The sequence below is a fragment of the Pelodiscus sinensis genome, chromosome 2, assembly GCF_049634645.1.
Source record: "Pelodiscus sinensis isolate JC-2024 chromosome 2, ASM4963464v1, whole genome shotgun sequence".
In the NCBI taxonomy this organism is placed as follows: Eukaryota; Metazoa; Chordata; order Testudines; family Trionychidae; genus Pelodiscus; species Pelodiscus sinensis.
This window is the reverse complement of record NC_134712.1, coordinates 183,863,053-183,890,414: the sequence shown is the minus strand read 5'-3', so window position 1 is coordinate 183,890,414 and position 27,362 is coordinate 183,863,053. Positions and strand designations below refer to the sequence as shown.

General features: G+C 42.0%; 1 protein-coding gene and 2 long non-coding RNA genes across 3 annotated transcripts in view; 1 reads left to right on the top strand and 2 right to left on the bottom strand.

Moving 5' to 3' along the window:
- LOC112547622 (uncharacterized) overlaps nt 1-7,966 on the bottom strand; it is an 87,058-nt gene extending 79,092 nt beyond the window's left edge. The window contains exon 1 of the long non-coding RNA XR_012901935.1: nt 7,742-7,966. This is a non-coding gene — a long non-coding RNA (uncharacterized LOC112547622). The remainder of the gene's footprint in view (nt 1-7,741) is intronic.
- On the bottom strand, nt 705-6,561 carry LOC142827293 (uncharacterized). Its single transcript, XR_012901934.1, has 2 exons — nt 5,125-6,561; nt 705-5,076 (listed from the first exon to the last, which is right to left on the bottom strand). It is a non-coding gene; the product is annotated as an uncharacterized LOC142827293 (long non-coding RNA).
- CMTM8 (CKLF like MARVEL transmembrane domain containing 8) overlaps nt 7,955-27,362 on the top strand; it is a 42,362-nt gene continuing 22,954 nt past the window's right edge. Inside the window, exon 1 of the mRNA XM_006134298.4 lies at nt 7,955-8,354. Within this exon, the coding sequence (XP_006134360.1) occupies nt 8,208-8,354 (147 nt within the window). The 5' untranslated portion in view covers nt 7,955-8,207. The remainder of the gene's footprint in view (nt 8,355-27,362) is intronic.

Below are 27,362 nucleotides of genomic sequence, written 5' to 3'. Positions count from 1 at the left end.
GAAAGCCCTAAGGTTAAAATGTCCATCAGAGCTTTCTTGCGCAAGAGAGCGTCTACACTGGCATTGATGCTCTTGCGCAAAAGCACATCTCTTGCGCAAACGCACATGCCAGTGTAGACGCTCTCTTCTGGAACAGCTTTTGCATAAGAACTCTTCCACAAAAGAGTTCTTGCGCAAGATCATGCCAGTGTAGATGTAGCCTAGGAGCCCAGAGAGGCTCAGATAGCATTCCGATCCTATTTTAAACATCAACCCAGTCTATTGTGCGTGCCTGCATGATCTGCTCTACTCATATGGGTGGATCTTATATTGTGGTCACTAGTCAAAGCTTGGAATAGTGCCACCATCTTTTGCCCCTTGCAATTCTACTCCTCACTAAAAGATAGTATTGAAAAATCAAATCACTGGGCTTAGTAGGGTAGCATCAGTAAACAGCAGAAGGGAAATTTTACGTTTTTTGGAGGGGATTAACATTATTTTTTAAATTTGGGTGTGCAGAGTTAGGAGGGGTTAGACACTTTTGGGAGTGATTAAAATTTAAATGCAGTTGCTATTGTAGAAGCTGTAGAAACCATTTTCATATTTAGCTAGAAGCCATCTTGTATATCAGAAACCATTTCAGCTTTTCTCTCAAGCACGTAGACCAGAGTGAACTTTCTGTCACCCCGTGAGAAGAGGCCTACAGGATGGGCTATTGGTATGTGTTAATTGGGCTGGTTGGGACAGGAGATGTACTCCCTCGCACCTGTCCGCCATCTTGTTGATAAGGCTTTGTTTTTCCAAATTTAATTGAGGATTTCTGTAATTGGATGCCCTGACGTCAGACTGTTTGGTTAAGGGTATAAAGATACTAGGATTGATTGTATTAGTAGCCTTACTGGGTCTAGCTCTGCTGTGACCACGTTTGGCTCATGCTGTGCTTTATTAATTAATAAAGCTGTTTGTTAGCTGCCTAAACACAGAGGAGCGTGTTTTTGCTTCGACAATTTGGAGGTCCCACCGAGATTCCTAACGCGCCACTTGCCCGTATGGACGGACCGGCACTCCACTTCCAAACCTCTCAGAGCGCTCAAGAGAAGGTAAAGGGGATACCTGTTACGAAATCTCCTGGTTGAGGGCTTGGGATTTGGAGTGACGGCCGGCCATCGGGGTAAGGGGAGCTACGGAATTCAATTTTGTGGAGCGGCTAACATTTTTGTCTGTCTGTGTCTGTCTTTGTCTATTAGGCCTGTCTTATGTGTCACAGTTCCAAAAGGGCACACCGGTGTCTCTAGTGAGGCAGCCATGCACTGGACCCTCTGTGTTCGGACGCTAAAAGCTGGTGTGGTGCCATTACTCTCTCTCGGCACACGGAACTGTGGGGAAGCTTTGTTGTCTCTCTCTGTTATTTGTGGGCGTAGTACTGACCTCTGAGGCTAACCCCAGGCCATAGTGCCCCATTCCGCCAGGCTGTCTCCAGGCGCCAGGACGTGGTGTTCTGCCGGGCTGGGGCAGGTGCCGGAAACCCCTGCGAGGCAGGTGGACCTTGAGTCCAGTGCTTCGCAACAAAAAGGGGGGGGACCAGTGCGAGCAGGTGAATTCTTGATTCGGTGACTCGCAGAGCGAGCAGGCGGATCCTGATTCAGTGACTCGCAGAGCAAGCAGGCGAATCCTGTTTCGGTGACTTGCAGAGCAAGCAGGCGGATTCTGATTCGGTGACTCGCAGAGCGAGCAGGCGGATCCTGATTCGGTGACTCGCAGAGCGAGCAGGCGGATCCTGATTCGGTGACTTGCAGAATATGGTGTAAGCAGGCGGACTTTGGTTCGGTGTCTTACAGAATTAAGCGCGCGCAGAAAATGGGGGTAGGTCAGTCTACAGGAATTCCAGTGCCTTTATGATAAGTGTTTTCTGGTATAGGATCCTAATGAAGTCTGATATTAAGTGCCGGGTGTCTTAGGGCAGCGTCACTTAATAGAAACCCATGGGAACTGGACAATAAATAAAGATGCATCTAAATGTGGAAACTGTAGGAAAAATGTGAAAAAAGGAGAAAAAAAATGTGTGTGGAAAATGAGTATGAATGTAATGAGTGAAGAATGAATGCCGTTGCATAGGTCTGAGACTTGAGCTGATCCCAGCTGCACCAGGGCTCTCCCACGAGGGAGCTCTGAACGCAAGGGGGGGGGTCAGCTGAACCTCGAGACTCAGCGGATATGTGAGGGAGTGACGACTCCCCTTATTTCATGAGCTGCTAAGGTCTGACACTCTAGACCCGGCAGACCCTTTCTTTGGAGTGTGTAAAGTTAGTTTAGGTGGGGGTTAGTCTAAACATCCCCCCCACACTGTCAAAAGGCACCCCTGTATACTACTTGTACATGCATAATGGTCCAAGGACCTGTAAGCATTTAACAAATTTGAAAAGAAGAAAAATTAAAGCCCTGAGAGATGAAAGTAAAGCTCAGAAAAGCAAAAATCCACCCTGCAGTAAGATAGGTAACTTAAAAGTTGCTGCAGCACCTCTGTGCCAGAATAATACATAAGAAGTGGAAAAAAAAAAAGAAAATAAAATTCTCAGTTGGCACACCCATATCAACCAAGCTTAGGGGGAAAATTTGGCACAACATCACCCCTCTATCCCTCTTTATAACGCATACACAGGTAGAGAGGAAACATGAAAAATAACTGAAAAGAATTAGCTCTTCCCTTTAAAAACACGGGCTCCTGTAACAAACTTGCCCGATCCAAAGCAAAACACAAAGTTTAAAATAAGTTTAACAGTTTAAGGAAAGTGTTCCTCCAAATCCTAAGGGGGAGGGAAAACAAAAAACAAAAAAAACCTGCTTTAAGAAATGACTCGTTTCTTGCAGCCTCTTCTAATCATCTTAGCAATGAAACAGTCAAGTTAAACATTTGGCTACAGACACTTTGTTAAATCTATTAAAGATAAAATAAGGAATTTTATTGAAACTTAATTGGTTAACCGCATAAAAGAATAGAATCTATACATTGTAAATTTGTAAAACCTGCACCCTAAGGGTTAAATGTGTCTTCCAAGGAACCTAATTATTGTTTAAAAAAATCCAAGCCCAGAAACTTCACAGTGTTTCTGGTCAAGGCTGAGCTGATAGCACTTTTGGCTTGCTTTCAGATCCAAGGTTGTGTGTGTCTGCAAACTGCCTGTCTGTTCTGGAAGGGGGGGAGCACTGTCCCCCATAAGTAAGTCTGTAACATTGCATGTGATTCTTTTCAGGAAAGGAAAACCTTTTGCTTGCTGGAATAGTAACTAACAAGCACCTTGTTCTAAGAGTTTCTGTGGCAGTTAAAAAAAAAAAAAAAAGCCTGGTCTGCAGTACAAGAGGGAAACTGAGGCATGCCACCTTTAACTTAATAATTAAACAATGAAGTAATTTACTCAAACCCTCTGAAGCTAGTGTTCAAAATAAAAGCATACCATTGGGTAACAGCAGGCTGATCAAAAAGTAGCAAAAATCTGTAAAGAAAAAGTGTTCTAAAATATAATGCACCACCCCAATGTGGGTAGAAATGTTTTCTTTGTCTTTCAGATCATCAAGAAGCGCTAATATCATATGAAAATTAACCGAAGGAAAAAAAAAAAAAAAACATGGTTCCGTGTCATGACATAATAAGTTTGTGTTCTGTGTTCTGTCCAGATTTGTCTTGTGTGTGTCTTAATTGTGATATATGTATTTCAAACGTTGTGTGTACAATATTGTTGTTTTAATGAAAGAATAATTTAAGTCCCTTAAATAATCTTAACATTGTGCTTTATATAAATGGTTTTTGCTTTTATAATTTTAGTAGAGTTTTAATAGCAGGCTATGCAGTTTGTACTGTCTGGAATGTAGTGAAATCTGCTCCTCTACCTGCTGTTTTTCCCTTCTGTCCTACCATCGCCAGCTCCTACGCCGTCTCTTTCAGAACTGGCCCTCCTGCGAAACCAAGCCCCAGAATCAGAAAAGCAGGAGTGGAGACTGGCAGGGTGCACCTTGCGCCCAGACCACTTGTGGTGCAGCTCTGATGGCCACATTGTTGCCCCAGTGGTCTTGCTACCTCACCTTGCCCCCGTGCTCCCTGGATTGTCGCACGTTGGCAAAGGGGGGGATGGTAGCAATCCTAAAACCAAATTGGTTTGCTCCCAAATTCTCCCAAGCAGCCAAAGATTACTGTCTGGCTTGCCCTGTCTGCCAAGCCCACAACGTGGGTAAACCTGTAAAGACAGTTCCGGCAACCAGACCTCCGCCTTTGGGACCATTTCTGAATTTACAAATGGACTTTATTCAATTGCTTAAATGTCAATCTTTTGAATAATGTGCTGGTTATTGTTTGCTTGTTTTTGGGATGGGTAGAAGCTTATCCCTGAAGGAAACATGATGACATCACAGTAGCTAAGAAACTTCTAAATTATTACATCCCATCATGGGGAATACACCTTGTGATCTCCGGTGATAAAGGTACCCACTTTACTGGGCAAATTGTTCAAAAAAAACTAGAAAAGTACTACTCTACCAGACAAGCACTGCACTGTGCACGACACCTGGAGAGCGCAGAAGCAGTAGAAAGATGAAACAGGATTTTAAAGAACAAACTTGCTAAAATATGTGAGAACTCTGGATTAACATGGGTAGAAGCACTCCCGATTGCCCTAATGAGCATGAGAGCCACTCCTAATCAGAAAACTGGACTCAGCCCACATGAAATTGCATGTGGCCAACCTATGAGACTGTTAAGCAGCCCAGAAATTAACCTGGCTGATGCCACACTTGTTAAAGGAAGCATAGTCAAGTGTTGACAGGAACTTATGAGGTGTGTACAGTCTTATCATTTACAGGTTAAGGACGCCTTCCAGGAGGCCCCAACTGAGCTGTGCCTTAAACTACAACCAAGAAACTGGGTTTGCGTGAAAGTTCACCAGCGGAAGACTGCTCTGGAACCCAGGTGAAAGTGTCCCTACCAAATCCTTCTGACCACCCATACTGCTGTAAAGTGCGAAGGATTGCCCACCTGGATTCACGCATCCCACTGCAAACCCGTTCCAGTCCCTACAGAAGTTGTCCCCAACAAGGAGCACCGCAGACCTGGTACCGGAGACCCAGGTCCAGAAGCAGATGAGAATCACCACAGACCTGGTACCAGAAACCCAGGTCCAGAAGTAGACGAGGATCAGCACAGGCTTGGTACCGGCAATCCAGGCCCAGAAGCAGACGAGCCTGAGAGACCAAGGCTAAGGTACCAGCTGCGGCCCAGAAGAACCTGCCAGCGATAGGTGAAGCAAACTACGAAGTCCTGAAGAACAGCCAGCATGAGGCTGGACAAACAATTCATGTTGAGTTTATGCTTAATCTTGTTTTTAATATTTAGTAGTTATAACCTATATGGTTCAAATGTGTTTATGCTTTTAATGAACCAAGTTTCCCAAGAATTTAATTCTACAGGTTGCTGGATATGTGCTCACAGTCCGGTATATTCAGAAGGAGGCATCCCAATGATTCCAGTCCCACTAAACAACACTCAAATAAACGGCACACTGTTTAGTAAACTAAGCCAAATGATACTTGGCAGGATAAAGGGTTTACTAACCCAGGGTATATCCGCCTAGCCTTGACCCCAATTGGAAAGTACTGCTGGACATGTAACGGTTCAGGAGCCAGGGTGAGAAAAAGCCAAAACCGAATGGCCCTAGACTATGTCCTAGCTAGTAAGAGCGGGGTTTGTGCCTTAGTAAGAAGAAAATGCTGTGGGTATATTTCTGACACCAGCAAAGAAGTAAAGGAAGATGCCTCAGAAATTAAAAGAACTGTGAAACGCCTAAGGCAGGGGGAAGACTGGACCCTCTGGAATTGGTTGGGAGGCTGGTTTGGACATGTGGGAACTTGGATTTTGCAAAGAGTAGTTTTAGTATTGGCTATATTCTTTTGTGCTTATTGCTGTTTCTTGTTAATCAAATGCTGTATTTCTTGTATTCTAGAAAACACAAGATAGACCCTTACCAAAGGGAATGTGGAACTCATGATGTTAAAATAGGATGAGCAGAGAAAGGAACAAGAAATGTACATAAATACTTTAATGGAAAATGGAGGTATAAAATGGTTTCAAGGTTAGCCTTTAAAAGGCTAAAAGGGGGGAGTTGTAGAAGCTGTAGAAACCATTTTCATATTTAGCTAGAAGCCATCTTGTATATCAGAAACCATTTCAGCTTTTCTCTCAAGCACGTAGACCAGAGTGAACTTTCTGTCACCCCGTGAGAAGAGGCCTACAGGATGGGCTATTGGTATGTGTTAATTGGGCTGGTTGGGACAGGAGATGTACTCCCTCGCACCTGTCCGCCATCTTGTTGATAAGGCTTTGTTTTTCCAAATTTAATTGAGGATTTCTGTAATTGGATGCCCTGACGTCAGACTGTTTGGTTAAGGGTATAAAGATACTAGGATTGATTGTATTAGTAGCCTTACTGGGTCTAGCTCTGCTGTGACCACGTTTGGCTCATGCTGTGCTTTATTAATTAATAAAGCTGTTTGTTAGCTGCCTAAACACAGAGGAGCGTGTTTTTGCTTCGACACTATTTATAACCGTTTCCATGACTGAAGAATCCTTGAAAGTGGAAATAAAATACAACATGCTGATTCTTTTTCTGAATAGGACAGTGTACTTAGGAAGCTCTTGATTGACTTGTAATGAGTGTTTACTCATTTATTAATTATTACTATTGGATAACAGGAGACTGGCCAAATACTAGATAGTGGATAGCAGGGAACTGTCTTGTAGAGTCACTCACAAAAATTCGACACTCTCCGCAGGGGGCTGAACAAAGACTCCAACTACCTTACCCATTACAAAGATAGCTTCCCCAGTTATCACCTCTAATACCATTAACTCACAGACATCTCCGCTTCCCCACCTCTAATATCATTAACTCACAGGCATTTACCTTCCTTTTCCCCCCTGTAACCCCCCTCTGTTCTGTAATGTGATTTGTCCTTTTCATATGTGTTCATTTTTTTTAATTGTATCCTTTGGTATATATGGTTGAGACTATTTTCTTCCACTATTTGATCTGAGGAAGTGGGTCTGGCCCACGAAAGCTCATCAGCTAATAAACCATCTTGTTAGTCTTTAAAGTGCTACATAGTCCTGTATTTTGTTTTATAATGACCTAACATTTCCCAGTAGTGTTTCCACTCTGACATTCACAGCTGGAAAGACGCCGCAGAGGGCGATCGAGACCGCAAACATGTAGTAACTTCGACATAACTTTGCACACCCATCAGAATCTTCTATTTGGCGGAGCCTGGGAGGAGGCTCCTAGACCGGAGTAGGGAGGCCACGCTGTGCTGTGTCCCCCCCGCGGCGCTGCTGCCGAGGAGCGCGGGAACTGGCCGTGGGGTCAAGCTGTGGGGCTTCCCCCGTTGCTGCTGCTGGTGGGGAGCGGGGGTCGGGGCGCTTGGTGTCCGGGCAGTCGCAGAGCCAGGCCTGCGGGGGAGGGGGCGGATCCTGTGCCGCTGTGTAGAAGCCCGAGATGAATCCCAACGTCGCCCTTCCTGAGTTTTGCAATCTCCCACCAACGCCCCTTTGCCCCCCTCCCTTCTCTTTTGTTGCTAGCAGCCAGCAGCAGCCGCTACGCAGATTAAACGCTTCTCGCCTCCAGAGCGCCCCGGGCACGTGCTTCGGCAGCCGCGTGGCTCCCTGCGGAACCGCGGAGCGGATGCCAACCAGCGTGGGGACCCACCAGGGGCTGGGGCTCACCTGTGCAAATGGGCCTGACCCCCGGCCGGGGGCGCGCCCCAGCCACGCGACGGAGGGGGCTGCCCGCCAGCGGGGCTATAGAGGGGAGCACACCTGGCCTGCGCCCCGCCGCAACGCGCGCGTTTACACGGGCCGAGGCGCGTTTCCGCGGCACCTGCTCTGCACAAAGCCGGCCGGCTCCCCACACGGCCAGGGCGGGCTCCTAGGGCAGGAGCGGGCGGATTGGCCGCCTCCCCCAAGGTTACGAGCCTTGAAGTGAAGGGCGCGTGGAGCCAGAGGTTGCCCCCCCGTTCCTCGAGTGCGCAGCTCCGCCCCACGCCGCTCGGCAGGGGGCTGCGGCGCGGTGCGCCGGGCAGGGCAGGGGCGGCACAGGCACAGAGCCGCGCTCGCGTGCCGCTCGCCAGAGGCTGAGCCCTGAGCGCGCCCCGGGGGGAGCTGCCAGCCCGGGCTCCGGCGGCGGCTGGAGATGGAGCAAGCGCCGGGCTCCCGGACGGTCACCACAACGCGCAGCTCCTTCACCGCCGGCTTCCCGCCGGCCGGCGCCAGCAGCACCCTCGCCTACGACAGGGAGTTCCTGAGAACCGCGCCCGGCGGCCTCATGCTGGCCGAGATCGTGAGTTGCCCGGCCGCCCTCTGCGGCGTCTCTCCCGGGGGCTGCGCGCGGGGACCGGCTTCTTTGCCCGCACTGCCCTAGGAACGTTCCCGCGCCGGCCTGGCTGGCGCTGGGGTGGAACCGGTTCCAGGGGTCGGTTAAGTAGCGCGGTCGCCCCGGTTTGCATTGTGAGCTCGGGTGTGGGGTGATCTGGAGTAGCGCCAGTCCGCCCCTTGCACTGTAGTTCAGCCTTACAGCTGGGTCAGTATCTCGTCCCGCAAAGCAGGCTCTGCACAAACCTCCCTCCAGCATGCAGACAGTAGGGTAGCCCCGTGCAGTCTGTCCCAATGATGTGCCTGAGTGGAGCTCTTTCCAGGAGCCCGGCCTATGCTGCCTTTTCACCCCCGGCACAAAAATGAGTTTGTTTTTTTTAAAACAACGTTATGTTTTTCTGTTCAAATATGTTAACTTTCAGGTTCAGGGAACTTGGAGATTGAATCATTTTTGCAGACCAATGCAAAAAATAATAGTTTTTAATACAGAAAAGTCAGCTACATCTGTTTTGCTCCGTGTAATGTTAAATATTTATTTATCATCATGCATTGAAGATTTGTGAATGCTGGATCATATTTGCAATTAACTATTTAATTAAAATTGTATTATAATATCCTGTGAGTATTGGACTAAAATGTAACAGCACTGTGATGTCAGCATCAGAGCTTATACATCATTTTTTGTCCAGCGTTAATTAAATTTGAATAATCGCCAAAGAGCTTTAATGTCCCTTTAGTACAATGTAAGTGTGAAGGTCTAGCCACACAGATCAGGTGGTGGGGTCTAAATCAAGTAATTGCAAAACAATAACTTTTCTATCAAGTTATATTACATTTCCCATTTTTAGACTCCATAGGACTGTCAAGAGCTTAGTCCCCAAAATCTACTCTTTAGAATCATAATAGGCAAGATAATTTTGGCTCCACCTAACTTTTATCCCCAATGTATTGATAGCAACAATTGCAATGTTTCCTGTACTATACTACAATCAAAATTCTTGCAAGGCTAATGGTTTGAGTGCTTGCTAGTTCATTTCTTGTTATATTTTACTTGAAATCTCAATAGTAACAGAGCACACTTGACTTGGGTAACAAAATTAATATAGTTTTAAATGATAAATGCCAAGTCCTTGTCTTGTAAAGACCCATAAAACTTGATGGCATAAACATATATACAGAACAGGGGCTGTGCTCTTTTGTCTGTTTTAATGTTTGTGATATCAACAACTCTTATAGTAGAGCAGTGTTTCTCAAACTGTGCTCTGCGGAGCCTGAGACATCTCCAGGGGCTCCGCGAGGTTGACAAACTGGAAATGTCGATAGGTACAACATATACAATCAGTGGACTGCTGGGGCTCCGCATAAATTTTTACACATGTGAAGGGCTTCGTAGCCCAAAAAGTTTGAGAACCACTGTAGTAGAGGAAAAACAGTCTTGGCTGATCAGGAGCAATTTTTCAAATATTTTGTTTTACATGTTTATACAGTGCACTGGTAATATTTATGAATTAACTCTCATAACACCCTTATAAGAAACTTACCCCAGGTCTATACTGTGGGGAAAGGTTGGCTTAAGGTACACAATTCCAGCTACATTATTTAAGTAGCTGGAATCAGCAATGTTCTCTCTCTCTCTTTGTCTCTCTCTCTGATCTTTCAAAGTGAGTAAGATTTCCCCTTGGATGCCAATAACCGATGAGTATGTACATGAGAAATTAGGCCAGTTCTGGCAAGGAACATGCTCTGGCAGTGGCTACATATGAGGTCTCTATCTCCAGCGGTGCTGACACTAGTGGGTGCCAATACAGGCCTGGACACACTCCTTACGTTGGGCTCTCTGATCGTCTTTGTGGAGATGTTGCTTGATTTCAGAGTGTTGGGCACCGTTCTTGACGGTGATCCTTCACCTGCCTCTTCCAGGGTCGGTATCAGTGTCAATGTCACACTTGACCAAGGTTTTTGTAAGAATGTCCCTGTAGCACTTCCTCTGCCCACCATGAGACCTCATCCCAGTCTTCAGCAGGACATAGAAAATCTGTTTAGGCAAGTGTGCATTAGGCATCCTGACCACGTGACCAGACCATAGTAGCTGCCTATGGGCAATTATTGCCTCAATACTGCAAGAATCAGCCTTTGTGAGGACACTAATGTTGGTCTGTCTGTCCTTCCACATGACGCCCAATAGTCTCCTCAGGTACGTTTGTTGGAATTCTCTAGATCTTTAATGTAATCTATAGGGAGCCAGCCGAAGATTCTTTAGCAATGTGGTAATACCCTCTCCATTATCATCAAAGCAAACCAGTCCGAAGAAACTCCAGGCTTATGTGCAGTGCAGATCCTTAGTGGACCTCTGGCAGTAACAGCTGGAGAGGAATTATGTTACATGATACTACCTACTATGAGGAATTAGTAGGAAGTAACTTCTACTACCAACCAAAGTACTTGCATGGGTGAAGCTGTAATTATTAGAGATTGAATGAACAATCCAGAATTCTTAGGCACCTGAAATGTAAACACATTTAAGGTTTTTTAAAATATTGGGATTATTCCAGTATCAATGTTTGGGTAATTTAAAAAAAAAATCAAGTTACTGTTCACTGTATTTGTGTTCAGAAGAAATGCAACACTCCTTCCCATTGCCTTTTAATGTATTGCAGCAAGGTTCTCAAGCCCACACTCATGCTTTCTCTGATAAAAGAAGTCTGAATAGGTTAATTGGAATCTCAGTACAATGTGATACACAACCTGTGGAAGTACTGTATGAAGAGTGTCTAGCACAGGTACAATGGCATGAATTCCATTGGAGACTGAGCTTGTAGTTAAACTTAGCTGTGTGAACGCTCCACCCAGGCAGGGCCTTGAGTAGACTTCTGGGTGGCAGCATGCTTCTTAGTCTTTGCTTAAAGTCTGAGAATGGTTTGCATAGTCTTTCTGTATAGAGTCTAGTGACACCTGTTTTTGCCCTGAGCTTAAAGATGGCAATCTGGAAAAGAATTTAAAAAACTATTTTAGTGACACTTTTATCATCTGTGACTTTTTTAATTTGTACATTTTAAAATTATGTTTGGTATACAAGTTAAGCATGTGCGTAAATGCTATTCTGCATCAGTCTATGATTGTGGTCATGTCTGCTGAAGGAAGAAATTATGCATCGTCCTGAAAAATAGTCACTAAAGACCACTACAGATGAGTTCTGAGCAATGTACCCTCTAATCTCTTCATCCTTGTACCCTTTTTTTCCCATCCATGTGCAGAATATCTTTTATGTGCACTGAGGCATGTCCAAATATGCACCACCAGTAGAAACAAAAAAACTAGCTGTGGACACTCTGCTAAACAGCTAGGTGGCATTTGAATCTCCCCTGAGCAATTGCAGAGGCTTACAGGGAACACTGATTCTGAGCTGTAGCTAGTACTGCTGGTTTTTATCTCCACCAATTATGTCAAAGCTACTGAAATAGAAATTCTTCTAGGTTGGTTTATTTGCTTTCTCAATAACTTTAAAAAAGACAAACCACTGAAATAAGGATGATTTTAAAAAAATAGAGCTTGCTGTTTAAACGTTAAATAGTGTCCTCAGATTTTGGTCAACCCCATCTTTCTGTCCCCTCCAAAGAAGAAACACCTTGTAACTGGGCATGACTGTTTTTAAATACAGGATCCATATTTTAAAAAACAGCATCAAATCACAAGTCCGCTTCTACTGGTCTTGTTCATCCTACATACCAACCCTGCCTCGCATTCGCACACCTAACTTTCTCCTCTTGAGTTTAGTGGTGCTTTAAACCTTGGCTCACTGGCATTGTTGAGTAAACTAAAATTCAGCTGATCTGGATACAGGCTAAATCCCTCCAGTGATGATAGCTCTCTAGTCCCTTCCCCATAACTCTCTCGTTTGTGGCCAGAAGGACAGACAGGTTCTCCTACAATTCCCTGGGAAAGAATTGTAGAGCAGCTTGGCTTACTAGAGAGTAAAGAACTATGGGATAGCTGCCATGAAGTCATAGCTGACACACAGATTACTACAGCACAGTGAGGGTAAGAATCACTTCAGTGTGGCTTTGTCATCCAGCTACTCACTCAAGAGAAACTGTACCTAGTGCTCAAACGCAGATGCTGTGGTGAAGCCAGATCTTAGTAGAAGGTAGTGGCAGACATTCCTTTAGTGCAGGGCTACTCAACTTTGGAAGCTCCAGGGGCCACAATGATATTCGCAGCACATGCTGAGGGCCGTAACTTAAGTGTAGTTGCATATACATGCAAATATATATGCCAATAGCTTCTTTCACACTGATGGGCATGAATACAAAGGTTAAGGCAAGACTACACAACACGCAGGCCCCATTTAAGTCAGTTCTGCTGATATTAATAAGATGCTATATTTACCCAATTTCCACCCATATGACAGCACTTTTAATGAGCAATGACAGTCCATGAATTTAACTACTAAAACACATATCAACAGAAGACCATCATATTGACTACTTTTTTGTTTTGGCTCCTACCTGTGGGCCATGTATTGAGCCCCACGTAAATCCAAACCACACGACGGGCTGCAAACGGGCCACATGTTGAATGGACCTGCTTTGGTGTAACCCCACCACAAGATGTCATGCTGCATTTTCAAAGAAGCAGGAATAACCACTTACAGAGTTGTCCAGAACAGAAATATCCTCTCAAAAGACAAGAAGGTGGCTTAGACATATTTGTCTGCTCATCAATTTTATGGATCAGTGAAACAATGACTTGGAGGTACCTCCTCAGTATTAAATCAAGCCAACTGTTATGGAACACTTTGCAAGAGTGGAGAATTTTCTGGTTGCTAAGCATATTGTTATACAAATATTTACTTTGAATGATGAGAGTGATTCCTCCAGGTTGTTGCTGCTCAGAAACACGTTGCTGGATACAGTTTTTTTTTTAATGTGTTAGTGCATTTAGTCTTTACAATGGCTATTTATTTTAAACAAATACAGTACAGCTTAAAGCATGTAGGAGACTGTTATGCTGCTGCAAATTGATGAATGAGTTGGTATTCTTTATATAAGATTTTAATAGTGTGACCAAGATAATTGTTCACTTTTTTCACATGTATATCATGCCCAAACAGTCTTAAGGCTTATGTAGTGCTTATGAAGCTACATCCTGACTCTGAGTTTTTCATTAACAGTTTTTCAGCAAGATTTTGTTTCTAGATTACATTTCTGGGCAAATGATGATTTGGCCCAATTATGTCACTAGGTAATTTTTATCCCTGTCCAAATTTAAGATGTCTGACTCTGGGGTATCATCCAGAAAGATTCCCAGTGAATTATCTTTGATTCTGATGGTGTAGTAGTGAATCTTAGATTCAGTAGGTATCACATGGTTCTCTTGATAAACTGGAGGTTAATCACAGTACTAGAACAAAAAAATCCAGAGCTGTGGGAAAGCATTTATATAACGCTGACCCCTGCAGAATCTCTTCAGTTGACTAGAATTCATCTTTAAAGGTCCACTGTCTTGCCAAATTCTAGCACTGTTCTGGTGAATTAGCTTGTACTAAGAGGGATGAAATAAATAAATAAAATAGTGATAGCTATGGGCATAAATGATTGGGTGAGAGCCTTTACTTGGGCAAGTGTGGAAACAAAAGTTTGAATCCATTTTTTAAAATGTTTTGTTGAGCACAGCATTTCTTCATTCGCCCTATGCTTTGCATATCACACAGATAAATTATCAGAGTTTAAGACAATATCTCCCCACCCCACACTGCTGCCTCTATTAGGCAGCAGTGTGAGGGGGGCAGGCTGGAGCTGATACATGCAGGGACAGGCCAGAGCTGCTGTTGAGGAGAACTGGCTTAAAAACCTGTTCGCTCTCCTCCCTCCCCCCCTCCCCCCCCCAGCACCAGCTCTGCAATTCCACCTGTCCCTCCCCCATCCCTGGACTGGGGCAGAGGAGGCTGCTTCGACCCTCCACAGACGGGGATTGCAGCTGCTGGGAACCAGCCTCTGTCTGTGGGGAGTTTGGACCTCCTGTGGGTGGGGGCTGCTGCTGGACCAGCCCTTGTCTGTGGGAGCCCGGGTTGGCTGCAGACAGACTCAGCTTTGCAACAGCCTCCACTGCTCTCTTCCCCAGATGGTGACAGGGGGAACTTGGACCCTCACAGAGAGGGGCTGCTGTGGCCTCTGTATCAGCGCGGTATGGCAGTGGGCTTCCTGGGAGTGGAGCCAGGAGCGCACTAGCTGCGGGCCCCTCCCCCGGGAACTATTGAATAGTCGAGCAATTGATAAGATTTCATGCAGTTACACAAATATGCAATTCCACTCCATCTTACATCCCTAGATATGAATTAGTGGATCAACTGGTTAGTAACTTAAATAATTCACTTGGCAATGCATCCTTCAAGACTCTCTCTCTCTCTCTCTCTCTCTCTTAGTATATATGTGATTCAACAAGTACATTCCCAAGCTATTTAACTGTGTTGGATGTTGCTAGAAAAAAAGTTTAGCTTAGCTAATCCTCAGGGCTTGTTTAGTTAGTTAACTAGGTTTAGAATCTATATAGTACAGAAAGCTGTAGTAAGAAAAATCTAAGTTGTCAGTTACCACTGAGTGTCATTTTCTTATTTTTTTATTACATAATACATGCCCCTTTATTTTGGAACATTATGGCCACAGACCATAATGGTGATACTATAAGTCTTTTTTCCTATTTTTCTTCACCATAACTCAGTTTTTCTAAGGGAACCCTAGTCTATTTTTTGTTGTTGAGAAAACAAAAGTGCTAATGAGTTCAATGGGACTTACTCCAAAACTAAGTGCACTCCGAGTACAGTGAGTCTTAGCTTTTTTTGGTAACTTGATTTATATCAATTTTTTTGTGATTTAAATCATCTTGATTTAAAACAATCCACTCTGCTCAGCACGTTCTTAAAGTTAAGCAAGTGCTTTGCTGAATAGGGATGGAGTTATATATGCTCAAGATGAATCACTTATTACTAAATGTAACGAATTACCTCTGGAGAAGTTGGTAACTTCAGAGTTTCTTTTTTATACACACTAAATGAGAAAATGCATGGCATGATTTCTATGCCCAGTCCCACAGTCCTTAAACAGGCAAAACCCCCATTGAAGTCAGGTTTCAACCCTTACTGCATTTTAGGCTGTTACTCCATCAGCCCACTAACCACCACTTCAGCAACTATGTACATATAATTTCTGTCTTCCTTTGGGATCACATAATTGTTTAAAAAGGCTCTGCTTCCTGAACCGTCTGTAGTTTCCTGCACTAGATCAGTGTATTTCTTTGGAACAAGAGGAATGTGTGAGTAAAATACAAAAGTTTGAAAAGTGGTGTGTGGAATGTGCCCCAAGCACAAACAGAACACCTCCCATCAATCCCACTATTGTTTCTAACAGAACTTGAATGAATGGAGACACTTCACAAAAGTTCAGGAATGTGAGAAATTCCCAGTAACATTTAAGGTAGAATTTGTCTCAAATGTTGTTACTTTGTTATGAGAACTGTATTTAAAAACATAAATTCAGTCATTGGATGGGAGGTGAGTCTAATAAAAATTCCTATGCCTCTTAGTGTTCATTTTGAGATTATTCTTGTTGTTTCTTATTTTAGAGATGAGCGATGAAATCACTGCAGTAAGCTTTGAATGCTTTAATTCTAATTAAAATATGGAATTGGAGATGGGGACTTTTGTAGTCCATTCAGAAGGCCAAAAGAAGACTCTATGGTGCAGACTGGGCAGATGGACTCCAGTTCATTTCTGGAGTGCTGATACCAGTGTGGTGCTCTGCTAGGGAACAATTAATGCATATAGCCCTCCCTGGCTCCCAGCAGTTCCTGTGTAGTAGGTCCTGTCCCCTGCACCTCTGGTTCAGTGCAGTGGCTGGGTGTATGAGAGAATGACATCAGAGGCTATTTTAGAGTGCTGCTCTTCTGATGTGAAAGCTTTTCCAATGGAGTTGGGTTTTTTAAATTTCACTGAAACTAGACTGCTAGTGAAGAGACAGGTGTTATTGGTAGAATTACAACACAAATATACAGATACCTTACACTGCTGTTACGTAAATATAGGGCTAAGACAATAGTACAAAGTCCTGGACTTCCTTTTCTATTGGTCCAGCTTCTTCCATGCCCCTCTCTCTCTCCTTTTCATCATCTCCTGCTCTGTCTTCCTTTCTCTTTTATCACTGTAAATGTTTCCTTCTTCACCTATCAAAATTAAAAAATGAAGTCTGTTAATAAAAGTTCCTTGCACATCTATAGGGGCATATGAATGAATTAACATTATACAGAGCTGCCAAAGAACTGCCATGCTCCTGGCAAGGTGAGGTGGCTCTGGGCACCCAAAAGCGGTAGAGCTGGTCATCCCCAGCCAGTCCTTCAGCACTTCCCAGCTTGTGCCACTGGGGGCTCTGGCAGTGATTTTTAAAGGGCCCAGGGCCTTTTAAATTGGTAAGCCCCAGGGCAACTACCTCATTCCTCTCCTGCACCCTGCCCCTCCCTGCCCCCTTCCCCGTCCACGGTCCTGATCTCACAGCACTTTGTGAAGTATAGAAGCATCATTACTCTACCTCATCTGGGGAAACCAAGGCACAGATAAGTTAAATGGTTTGCTTTAGGCCACATACAACTCTGGCAAAGCAGTGAATGCAAACCACATTCTATGTTGAACGTCCCTTCCTGCACTGTGAGAGTGGGAAGGAGTTCTCCATTTCTCTCCTGAAGTCATAATCTGCACATATTGCTCACATGCAAGGGTAGCAAAAGGTTGAGTAGTAAGCTGCGCATGCAAGAACTCTTGCTACTGGCATAATAAGGGACCCTTCTTAAAGATTAGAGTTTCAAAACAAACACAGATTCTTCACAGGAACTCAGACCTCCATAACTGAAAAGCTGCTACTCATTATCCTGACCTGTCACTTGGCATGTTTTTCCCTGCAGGTGAGCATGCATTCTCATTCAACACTGGGAGTAACCCAGTTATAAATCTAGTTATCAGGATTGTGGATTTTTTTTCTTTTAGCTTTATCCAAAAGTATAAGAAAAACAAGGTACAGTGTTACAATGTGATTCTTCCACACTCGTTCCTATTCTAATTCCAATAAAGCATTTGAAACTGCCTCTGAAGGAGCACCAAGCCCTCTTTGTAAGGTCAAACAACAAATAAATTTTATAACCTATCATGTATTCTAAAGAACAGCACTGTTCAGTAAGGGTAGAAGCCAACTCCTGTTGGAGTCATTGGCCCTGATTCTTTTATTGCTTAACAGAGTGACACAGGTGTAAGACTGATGCAGTTTCAGGAGAGCGACTCTTGGTTTATATAGATAGAGTGATGGGAGAATGAGGTCATTGCTTTCAACAGGAGTTGGATCAGGCCCTACGAGTGAAAGGAACTAAGATATAATAAACTTGGTATGATTAAAACTAACAAAATGCCATCGTGGGAACTAGGGATGTTAAAATGTGTTTAAGTAACTGTGTTTAAGACTAACACGGCTGCATCTCCATCACTATTAAATTTCAGCGGTTACACAGTACACATGGGGTGGCAGTTAGCTCCCCTTGCGCACCAGCTCCCAGGAGCCTGTGCGTATTGGGAGCCTGCATGTAACTGTGAAGAATTAACTATGTACACGTTTGCACTGTCGCATCCCTAGTGGGGACTAGACTAAAAAACTGTTTACACATCCCGAATACAATATATGTATTGAAAAATCCTATAGAACTATTGGGAGTGAAATGTGTATTTGGGATGAATAGCATCTACAAGTATAACTGAGGCTGTTTGTGTTTCAGCTGATGACTTGACATGCTCTGCTTAAAAAGACCCTTATCAAGGACCTCAGCTTCACACCAAATGTCTGAACACAGGACTTACCTTGTTAGTCAACATCCCTTTCCATGACTGCTTTGTCCAGACCAGGATTTCTGCAGCCCAGAATCTGTATATATGTTTGTTTAGTCATGAGGCTAGACAGCCAGAGAATAGAGGATGTGGTGGTGGTGGTGTGTTTGTATGCATGTATTGTACAAACATTTCAATAATGAATCCCTTTTAGATTTCTTTACTGTGAGTGATGTTCCCAAGACTGCAGTGCTGCAAAAAGTAAACTGCAGACTCTGAGCTGTGTGTCATGCTGCAAAGTATTTGTGACTTAAGTATGGGCAAGATAGTGGAGAATGGACAGGGCAAAATGTTGCTTCCAGAAATGAAGGAGCTGGTTAAATCTCCTGATACTGTTTGATCGGTCTTGGATTTCTGAATTACTGTCTCAGACTAGTGAGAGCTTCTGTAGCATAGTTGCTAGCAAGGGTCAGGAGAGGTGAGGGTGAATCTACGCTTGGATGCCCATGACCACGGCTGTAGAAACAGAACATAAAAACAAATGCACTATTGTCTTCAATATGCTTGATATTCAGCTGCTAAAAGACATCAGTATTTTTTGTTTCAAATATTTTACTGAATACAATATATTTTAGTTCTGTTGTTGGTTGAATGTTCGAAGGTCATGTAACCATTTCACTACAAGTAACAATCACTGCATCAAGATCGTATATATTCTAATCTACATGCATCTATTTATAAAGAACATTTTTAAAGTTGCAAGGTCAAGGATTCAAAAGTTAAGAGATGCCAAAATTAAGGGTTATTTGTACAACCTTTATTCAGTATCCTTGTATGTATGTTATGATGCAATATTCATTTATATGATCACATACAATTTTTTTTCCACAAAATCCTCTGTTGTTGTTTCCAGTCCTACACTTCTGTGATTCTAAGTCTTGATGTATTTGGCAGGTCGGATAAGCTCATTTTGTAAAATCTGCCACTAACTGGGAGTGAAGTCAGCCAGGGACTGTGGTTTTGTTACAAAGGCTCCTTCCTTCCTTATCTCCAAGCTCCTAAAATAATCAAACTGTGGTGAGGTTATACTATTAAAGAACTTCTGTTTGGCAAATAAGTCCTTAGCCATCTTGATCACCATCAGGTTCTTTATAAATGGAATTCCAAACATATTGTGTGATTCTGGTGTATAGTGCATTCACTAGGTGCAGGTGTAGAATAGTGGTTATCTATCATTACAGAAGCAAGAGAGTCTGGTATTTTAAAATGTTGGGTTTTGAATGACAAATGTCAATCTTTTTATGTCAGTGAACAAACTGACCACTAAGGATGGTTAAAATGTGGTTATCCTGCTAATCGTATAGTCAATACAATTTGTATTGACGATACAATTAGTCAATAGGATTGCTCTGCAGTGCTGTAGTGGAGGTAGCTCCTGGAGCCAGCTCAAGCAGGGACTGAGTAATTCTGGCTCATGCTGGCTCCGGGAGATGCCTGCGTTGCGGCTTTGCATTTTAAGCCGGCTCCTCCCGGAACCGGCTCCTGTTCTCCCCTCCCGCTCCCCCCCGTTGCCTCTGTGAACATGCCACAGGGAGCACAGGGCCAGCGGGGACTCAAGTAGCCCCCTGTTTGTGTCGGTTCCCACTGTGGCGGCTTCAGCCCATGGGGCTTTTGTACATTTCAAAGGCTGGAGCCACCACAGTGGGAACTGGTGTGAGCTTCAGTCCCTGCTCACAACGTTTCACTGCTGCACCCCTGTCCCTCCTCCCACCCCCAGAGATGGTGCTGGAGGGAGCTGGCTTTTAAGCTCCAGCTCCTACACCCCTCCTCCTTTGTGACTCTAATAGAGGCAGCAAGGGCAGGGGGGTGGTAAGTGACTAGTCAAGTCACTACTCAACTATCAATAAGCTTACGTTCATCAAATAGTCGACTAGTCGCTTACATCCCTACCAGTTGACCTTCAAGAAAAATACCTCCTCTTCTCTATGGGATTGTATTGGAAATAGATTATGGTACAAATAAGCACATAATAGATTCTCCACATTTTCCTCTCAGGAACAGGTTATCAGGCTACACAATGTATTTTTGTTGCCACTGTTCTGATACATTGATTTTTTTTTTGTGGTTGTTTTTGTTTGCATTGATAGGGTTTGATTCAAGAAGGTGATGGCTAGGAAGAGATTAAAGTCATCCTTTGATTTAAAAGACCCAGTTTAATTTATGCACGTGAAGACAATTAAGAATGTTGTTCAAGTTTTGCTGACTGATGCTTGATAAGTTAATGTACAAAGCCAGAATGTGACTATAGACAACTGAAACAGTGAATTTGATTGTGTAAAACTAGTATTAAACATGCTACATGAATGTATGAAAATCCATAATTGAGTCATAAGATGGGAATAATAAAACAGCTTTTTTAAGTCCTATTGCTAACTCATCTATGTTAATACAAGGCAGAAGGTATCCAATATATTTTTTTGTTAAATTAATCATTCCTGATAATTTCTCTCCCTCTATGATATGCTAAAGCTGGGCAGCAATCTGTCGTAAACACATAGCTTTGTGCATCTGGGCTATACCAGTCAATTCATTTAGACAACTCAGGTGCACGCAGGTAAATACATACATAAATTTCTGCAGGATTCAGGGCCTTATTCTTAATAGAGATATTATGCTTATGCCCAGTTACTCTTCAGTAGTTAAAGTAGTTTTACCAGGAGGAAACTTTATTCATCATACTTTGATTTTTTTCCACTTTTAAAAAAATGTTGTTTCAAAGAATCATTAAGTCTCTACATACGAAAATAATCTATCCAGACTTCATTTAGAATGTTCTATATAATGTTTTAATAAGCTCTTTAGAGATTTCTTTCCAGAATTTGGTAATCATAAAACATTACCAGACAGGTCTTTTGTACAGTATGTCTGGTCAGGCAGACACATTGGTCTGCCTTTTCATGCAGTAACAGAGACCTTTCTGGCAAATATTTGCCTTGGGAAAGCAGGGCAAGAGAATCTGTTAAAGGTGAAGCGTATTTTAAAAAAAGCCTCCCATCAGACTGAGTTAAATTCAGTAGAGCGCACAAGTATTAAATGAAACAGAATTCTTTGAGCTTGGTTACATTTATTTTTCACGTTCTTATCAATCTAGATAATGGAATGTCAAGCTCTGAGTTGATCTGACTAGATAAATAACTTTCATTTTAAAGGTTAGAAACCTGCATTTTCCATTGATTTAGGGGGATGTTGTCAACTTTAATGTAGATGCCCAGAAGCAATGTTTTACAAATCCTTATTTAAATGGAAAATAAGATCAGCATGAGAGAGAATACTCCTTTAACATGGTGTTTTGGTGTTTTTCTTTATTATAACATTATTCAAATGGTGCATACAAACAAGTTGACCAAATAACTAAAGATAGTGTCTAGATCAGTTATTGAAAACAATCCCATTCTAATAAATTATATGTGCATTGCATTCATTACAAAGATATTATAACAGATCAGATCTTGATTCTCATGATATCCATATAAATCTCCTTTTTTTTTTTTTTTAAAGTGGGACCAAGATTTGTCCACAATCTGTATACAAAATTTAAAAAATGCACTTTGAGAGAAGAACATGAAAGAGTAGTTGTTTAGTGATCGGTATTCGTCTTGTTTGTCTGGCTTTTATGAATCAACAGTTTCTTCCCAATACAATCCTCCCCAACGGTTGTTTCGAATGTGTTTGCCCTATACATTTGGTAGGAGAGATCATAAATGGTGAGGAAATGTTTTCGATGGTTGGAATGAATGTTGCATGTTTTTGGGTGTGACCAACTACACACAAATAATATCATAACTCAAAATGAGTTTAGAAAAATATAGTTTGTAAGCAGAACACACTTGATATGGCAGTGGTTCATAGTCTCAGTGTCAAACCCTGTAACTACCATTTTTATATTCAGAGCTAAACTTACTCCTGATGGAATTCTGTGCCAAAAAATTCTGCAGAAAATATGCAGAATTTTAAAATATTGTATTTGTCAAAGTAACACAATATAATCGTGTAATAATACGGACCAAAAAAGCTTCAGGAAATTTTATTTTGGACAAATGGATTTCTTACTCAAAGTTCTGTATTTGTGTATTATTTCATTTAAATTACAATACAGAAGCATATTTCCTGCACCCCTCAGACGCAGTAACGGAGGAACTGAGAGGAGAGGAGTCTGGGTGTGAACCTGGAAGGCTGCTGGGTATGCGTGGGGGGGGGGGGGAAATGAAATAGAGGGGGGAATGGGAAAAGGTAATTGAAGAACTGGGGAGCCTCCCCCAGGTAAACTTTGGCCCTTAATTTCTTCCATTCAGTCAGGCACGTGTGGCTCCTCCCCCACCCACCCCCATTTAACCCCTGGTGCAGTGTTGTCACTCCATTAGCTCTTGAGCCCCTGCCTCAGTCTGCCGCCCACTAGTCCTTCTGTACCCCATTGTGACCCACCCCAGCAGAAGCAAAATGCAGGACTATGTAGCACCCCAGAAGCTCTGTCTATTCCCTCCCACCCCTTCCTGTATCCCATACCCCCTAACCTGGTTCTGTCTTGGGCACCGTACTGTGATGAACGCTTCTGGATGCTTGCTATTACTGCTGGTTGGTCACTGCTGTCCTGGTGCCACAGCAACCTCTAGTGTGTGAAAGGGGAAACTGCAGCACTTCTTGGGCAGAAAGTATTTTCTGTGCAGGGAAAAAAAATCTGCGCTGGACAGGAATTCTGCACATGCTCAGTGATGCAGAATTCCCTTAGGCATATAAACTGCACTTCAGGGAAATTTTAGTAATGTGAATTAACCTCAGATAACATTTTTATTGTTTGGTATTAATAATAGATTACAAGAAACAAACATAAGCTACCTGTAATAATATTCTTGAGTTAAAATGTATAACAATACTGGTTAGACATCTAATGGATTTGATTGTCTCCTTTCCATTGAGTGGAAACACCAGAATTCAAGAGTGAACACTGAATGAGTCTGAAGTAGTTGAAATATTCAAACGGGGGTTGAGAGGGACTTATAATACCAATTACTAATATAATTGTTTAACTTTTATTTCAAGAAAGAAAATAAATAACATTCTTTGTGTCAAATCCTGAGATGTGTTGAGAGCCTACAGGGGTTCTGTGAAGTGAAAGGATTCTGCAAGAAAATTCCATTACAATAACATTTTATGATTTAAAAAAAATTAAGCATTTATGAATTTTATTAAAAACAATTTTCATTTGTGTTTGCCATGATAAATGTCTCTGTAATGCCAGCTTAGCCAGAGAGTGGGGGGATGATGTCACTACTCAGTGCTGCGTGTCTAGTCAGTCAGTGGTGTGATCGCCTGTTATATAGCACTGTAAATCCCCGTACTCACTGTTAGGGAGCATGGATCATGTGGGTGACTGAATAGGAATATGCTAGCGCCGCGTTGGACAAAGTCGAAACTTCAGCTGTCAAACCAGTTGCTTGGATGGGAGTGCGCAGGCAGTGCTCTCACGAATACTTTACTTCAGTATAGTCATATGATTTCTTGAATTTAAAAATTTAACTGTGAATTTGTCGAGAAAAACCAGGCTTTGCATTGAAAACTGCCAATATAATGCATATTGGCTTTGAGCTTTATTTTTTGTACACATTAAATGTGATTTTTGTTTTTAAATATGTGCAATTAAACTGAATGTTGATCTCATGACCTTGTTTAGCATTTGTTTATTATTATCCTTATTTGTGGTGTACTCTTTCAGCTCCATATATAAGGGTGTGTCTAGACACAGGGTTTTGTCGACAAAAGTAGACTTTTGTGGACAAAACTATACCTGCATCCACGCTACCGCTGAGTTCTGTCGACATAACCGCTGAGTTCTGTCGACGCTGGTAAACCTCATTTCACGAGGCATAATGCCTTCTGTCGACAGAAAGCGTTATTGCATGTGAACCGTCCTTGCGTCTACACTGCCATGTCGACAAAGCAGCTTGCTTTGTCGACAGAACTGAATGTAGTATAGACGCTCTTTGTCGACAGAAGCTTTGTCGACAGTATCTGTTGACAAAACCCTGTAGTCTAGACGTACCCTAAGACTGTTAGGGGTTCCACAAAATTCTTTTGAGTTTAAAAGGGTTCCGTGGCCAAATAAAATTGGGAAAATTGGTCTAATGTAAGCTCCTATTTTAGTCAAAACTTGAGGTGAATGAGAGGGAAAAGGTTTGAGAGAGGAGACTTTGAAAAATGAGGTGTAATTAACTTTTAGAATACTATTTAATAGCACTTTGAGTTTGTAGGTGCTATACACAGGAAAAGAAGTTTCTGCCCCAGTCTAAATAAGGCTAAGTTCTAACACTGGTTAAGCCATATGTGAAAAATGTTTATCTCTATTATTAATATCATAGGGCTACTTCAGACAAGACTGGATACTTATTTTAGGAGTTATTTACTAATACTATGGATTTTTTTGGTGCGTTAGACTATCAAATAAAACAAAAATACTATTACTCCTATTTTACAAATGACAAACCAAGGTTTGGACAAATTAGGTGATTTGATTAAGGTCATGTATGAAGTCTGTGACAGATTTTGGTATAGAATCCATGTTTTGTGAGGCTAGTTCTATTTCTGTGCTTCACTCCCTTTGAAAGTGAAAGGTCGATTTAGAGCTGGTCAAAAATCAAAACTTGACTGATTTTCAACCATTAATGAGTTTCTGTAAAACTTTTTGAATTACTGAGCGTTTTTTCAATGACTGAACTCTTTATTTTAATTTTTCAAAATTCTGATGAAACGAGGGAAGAGACTAATGAAATTTTCTCTCTCTCTCATCTGTACGTACATGAATAAAAATATTGTCAGTTCCAGTCCATTTGTATCTAGTTAGCTGCTCTAGCCAGGGTTGCCTGGGATATAAAGTAATCTACTATCTAGTTGTCTTAGGCCAGGTCTACACTAGGAAACTATTTCGAAATAACTAAATTTGACTTAACTCCCAATTTTACAAAATTGAAATAGCTTGTCTCCAGTATGGGGAAGCCTCAGAATTAGTCTGAGGCAAGCTCTGTTAATGTGGATGCAGTACCTCTACTTAGAGCCCCAGGAAGCACTGGGGAATAATTAGTTCTAATTACTCTGGAGATTAGTTATTTCAAAATAGCAGCACTGGAACGTGCACACTAATGCGCTATTTTGAAATTAGTGTTCCCCAAGGAAAGCAGGAGTACAGATTTCAAAATAACCAGCCCGTTATTTTGAAATAATGGGCTCGGTAGTGTGGATGCTCTGCTTATTATTTCAACCTAAGAGGGATTATTTTGAAATAACTCCCTGGCTTTGACCAGGGCTAGAGGATAATTTCAAATTAAAATACATAACTCCAGTTATGTTAATTGCATAGCTGGAGTTGACATACCTTAATTCGAACTTTGGTGTCATCCCACTGTGCTCCCATCGACTTCCCTTACTCCTTGCGAAGAGTAAGAGTACTGGCATCAACGAGGGTGCCCTCGTCGTTCAGCTTTCCTACCCTTCCTACGTTGTCATTTAATAACTCATAACATTTTCCTTCATGAAAACTATCTTTACAGGTGGTGACAAATAATTTTTCAGTGATGTATTTTTATGGCATGTGAATTGCAGCATGTAAGTGGTAGCAGTAAAGATTTATAATCCTGAGCTGGAAGCATCAAGAGCAAGGTGTCACGTTTGAGTGGAAGCATTTAATGCTTGTCCTAATCTCATCCTCATGGGGTGGTATAATAAATCCATAAATATTTAGAAAATGCTCAGATATTTCAGTTTTAAGGGCATATGAAAGTGCCTAAATAGGAAGGACTAGACTCGTATCTGGACTCACTTTCCCATTTGTTCTCTTCCTTATATCTAAAGCTAGTTTATTTTTACAAGGGGAAATATATTTGAGGGGTTCCCTTCCTCCCCCCCCCTTTTTTTTTTGGAAGGGTGGAGGGAGTCAGTCCCGTGATTTCCTTTTGCTCAGACAGCAAGTCTATCTAGAGATCAGGATAGAGAGATAAGTGATCTGGAAATGAAAAGATCTTTGACATTTTAAAAAGCAAATTAACAAATTATTTATTCTAAGTAAATCATGTTTTAAAGTCAGAATACGATAGGTTTAGGATTAGCATTTATGCGCTTTAATTTTTCATTGTTATATGTAGCTTTTAGAGGTAGAAAGAATAGTTTTTCCCATAAAATATTTGTAAAGTTTTTGCTATATTAAGAACATTTGAGATGCATGAAACAATACTGATATCCGCTAAATATAGGCATCTCTATTTACATGGCCTAACAGGAAGGTGAAGATTTAAAAATAACAAAGAGTCAGTGACTTTATTAAGAAAGCAGCTGTATACAGTATTGTTCTCTTCAAGAAAATTTTAGATATTGTTTAAACAAAGTTAATTGCATAAATAAAGCCCAGGCCTTCAGTCACAAACAACCATTGTTAGGAATTCTTTTAAAAAGATTTCCTATTAATGTGTATATACACTTAACAGCAAAACTATGAGAGAGAGAGAGAGAGATCCAAAATAGCTTATTGCTGGGAGAATATAGTAGGGGAGAGGGAGAGGTTTGAATGGGGGAGAGAGGAAATATTATTGCTTTTGTTTCTCAATTTATCAGAATATTTATGGGGAGTAGGGAGAGCCGGCTTTTCTTGAAGTGTATATACAAAATCTTAAAAATCTACACCAATTTCCACCACTTAATTAAGAATGCAATTTGATTTACATCCCAATAGGAATTTAATATCTTGAATATGAATGTAGGAAAAAAGGAAAGATAAGTTTTATAGCAAGGAAGGGAGTGGGGATGAGTGCCAATTGCCAGATATAATTAGAAGGGGCAAGAACAAGGGAATAGATCCATAAATATTTAGAAAATGCTCAGATATTTCAGTTTTAAGAACATATGTAAGTACCTAAATAGGCAGGACTAGACTCATATCTAGTAACTTAGTTATTTTCAGTTATACACATTTACTAAAATGTGTCCTATTCCTTCAACAAACAGGAATTGAATACTTCTAATATTCAGAGTTCAGTAAAAGCCACATGCAATCAAAAGCATATTATCATCCTGTTTCCTTCA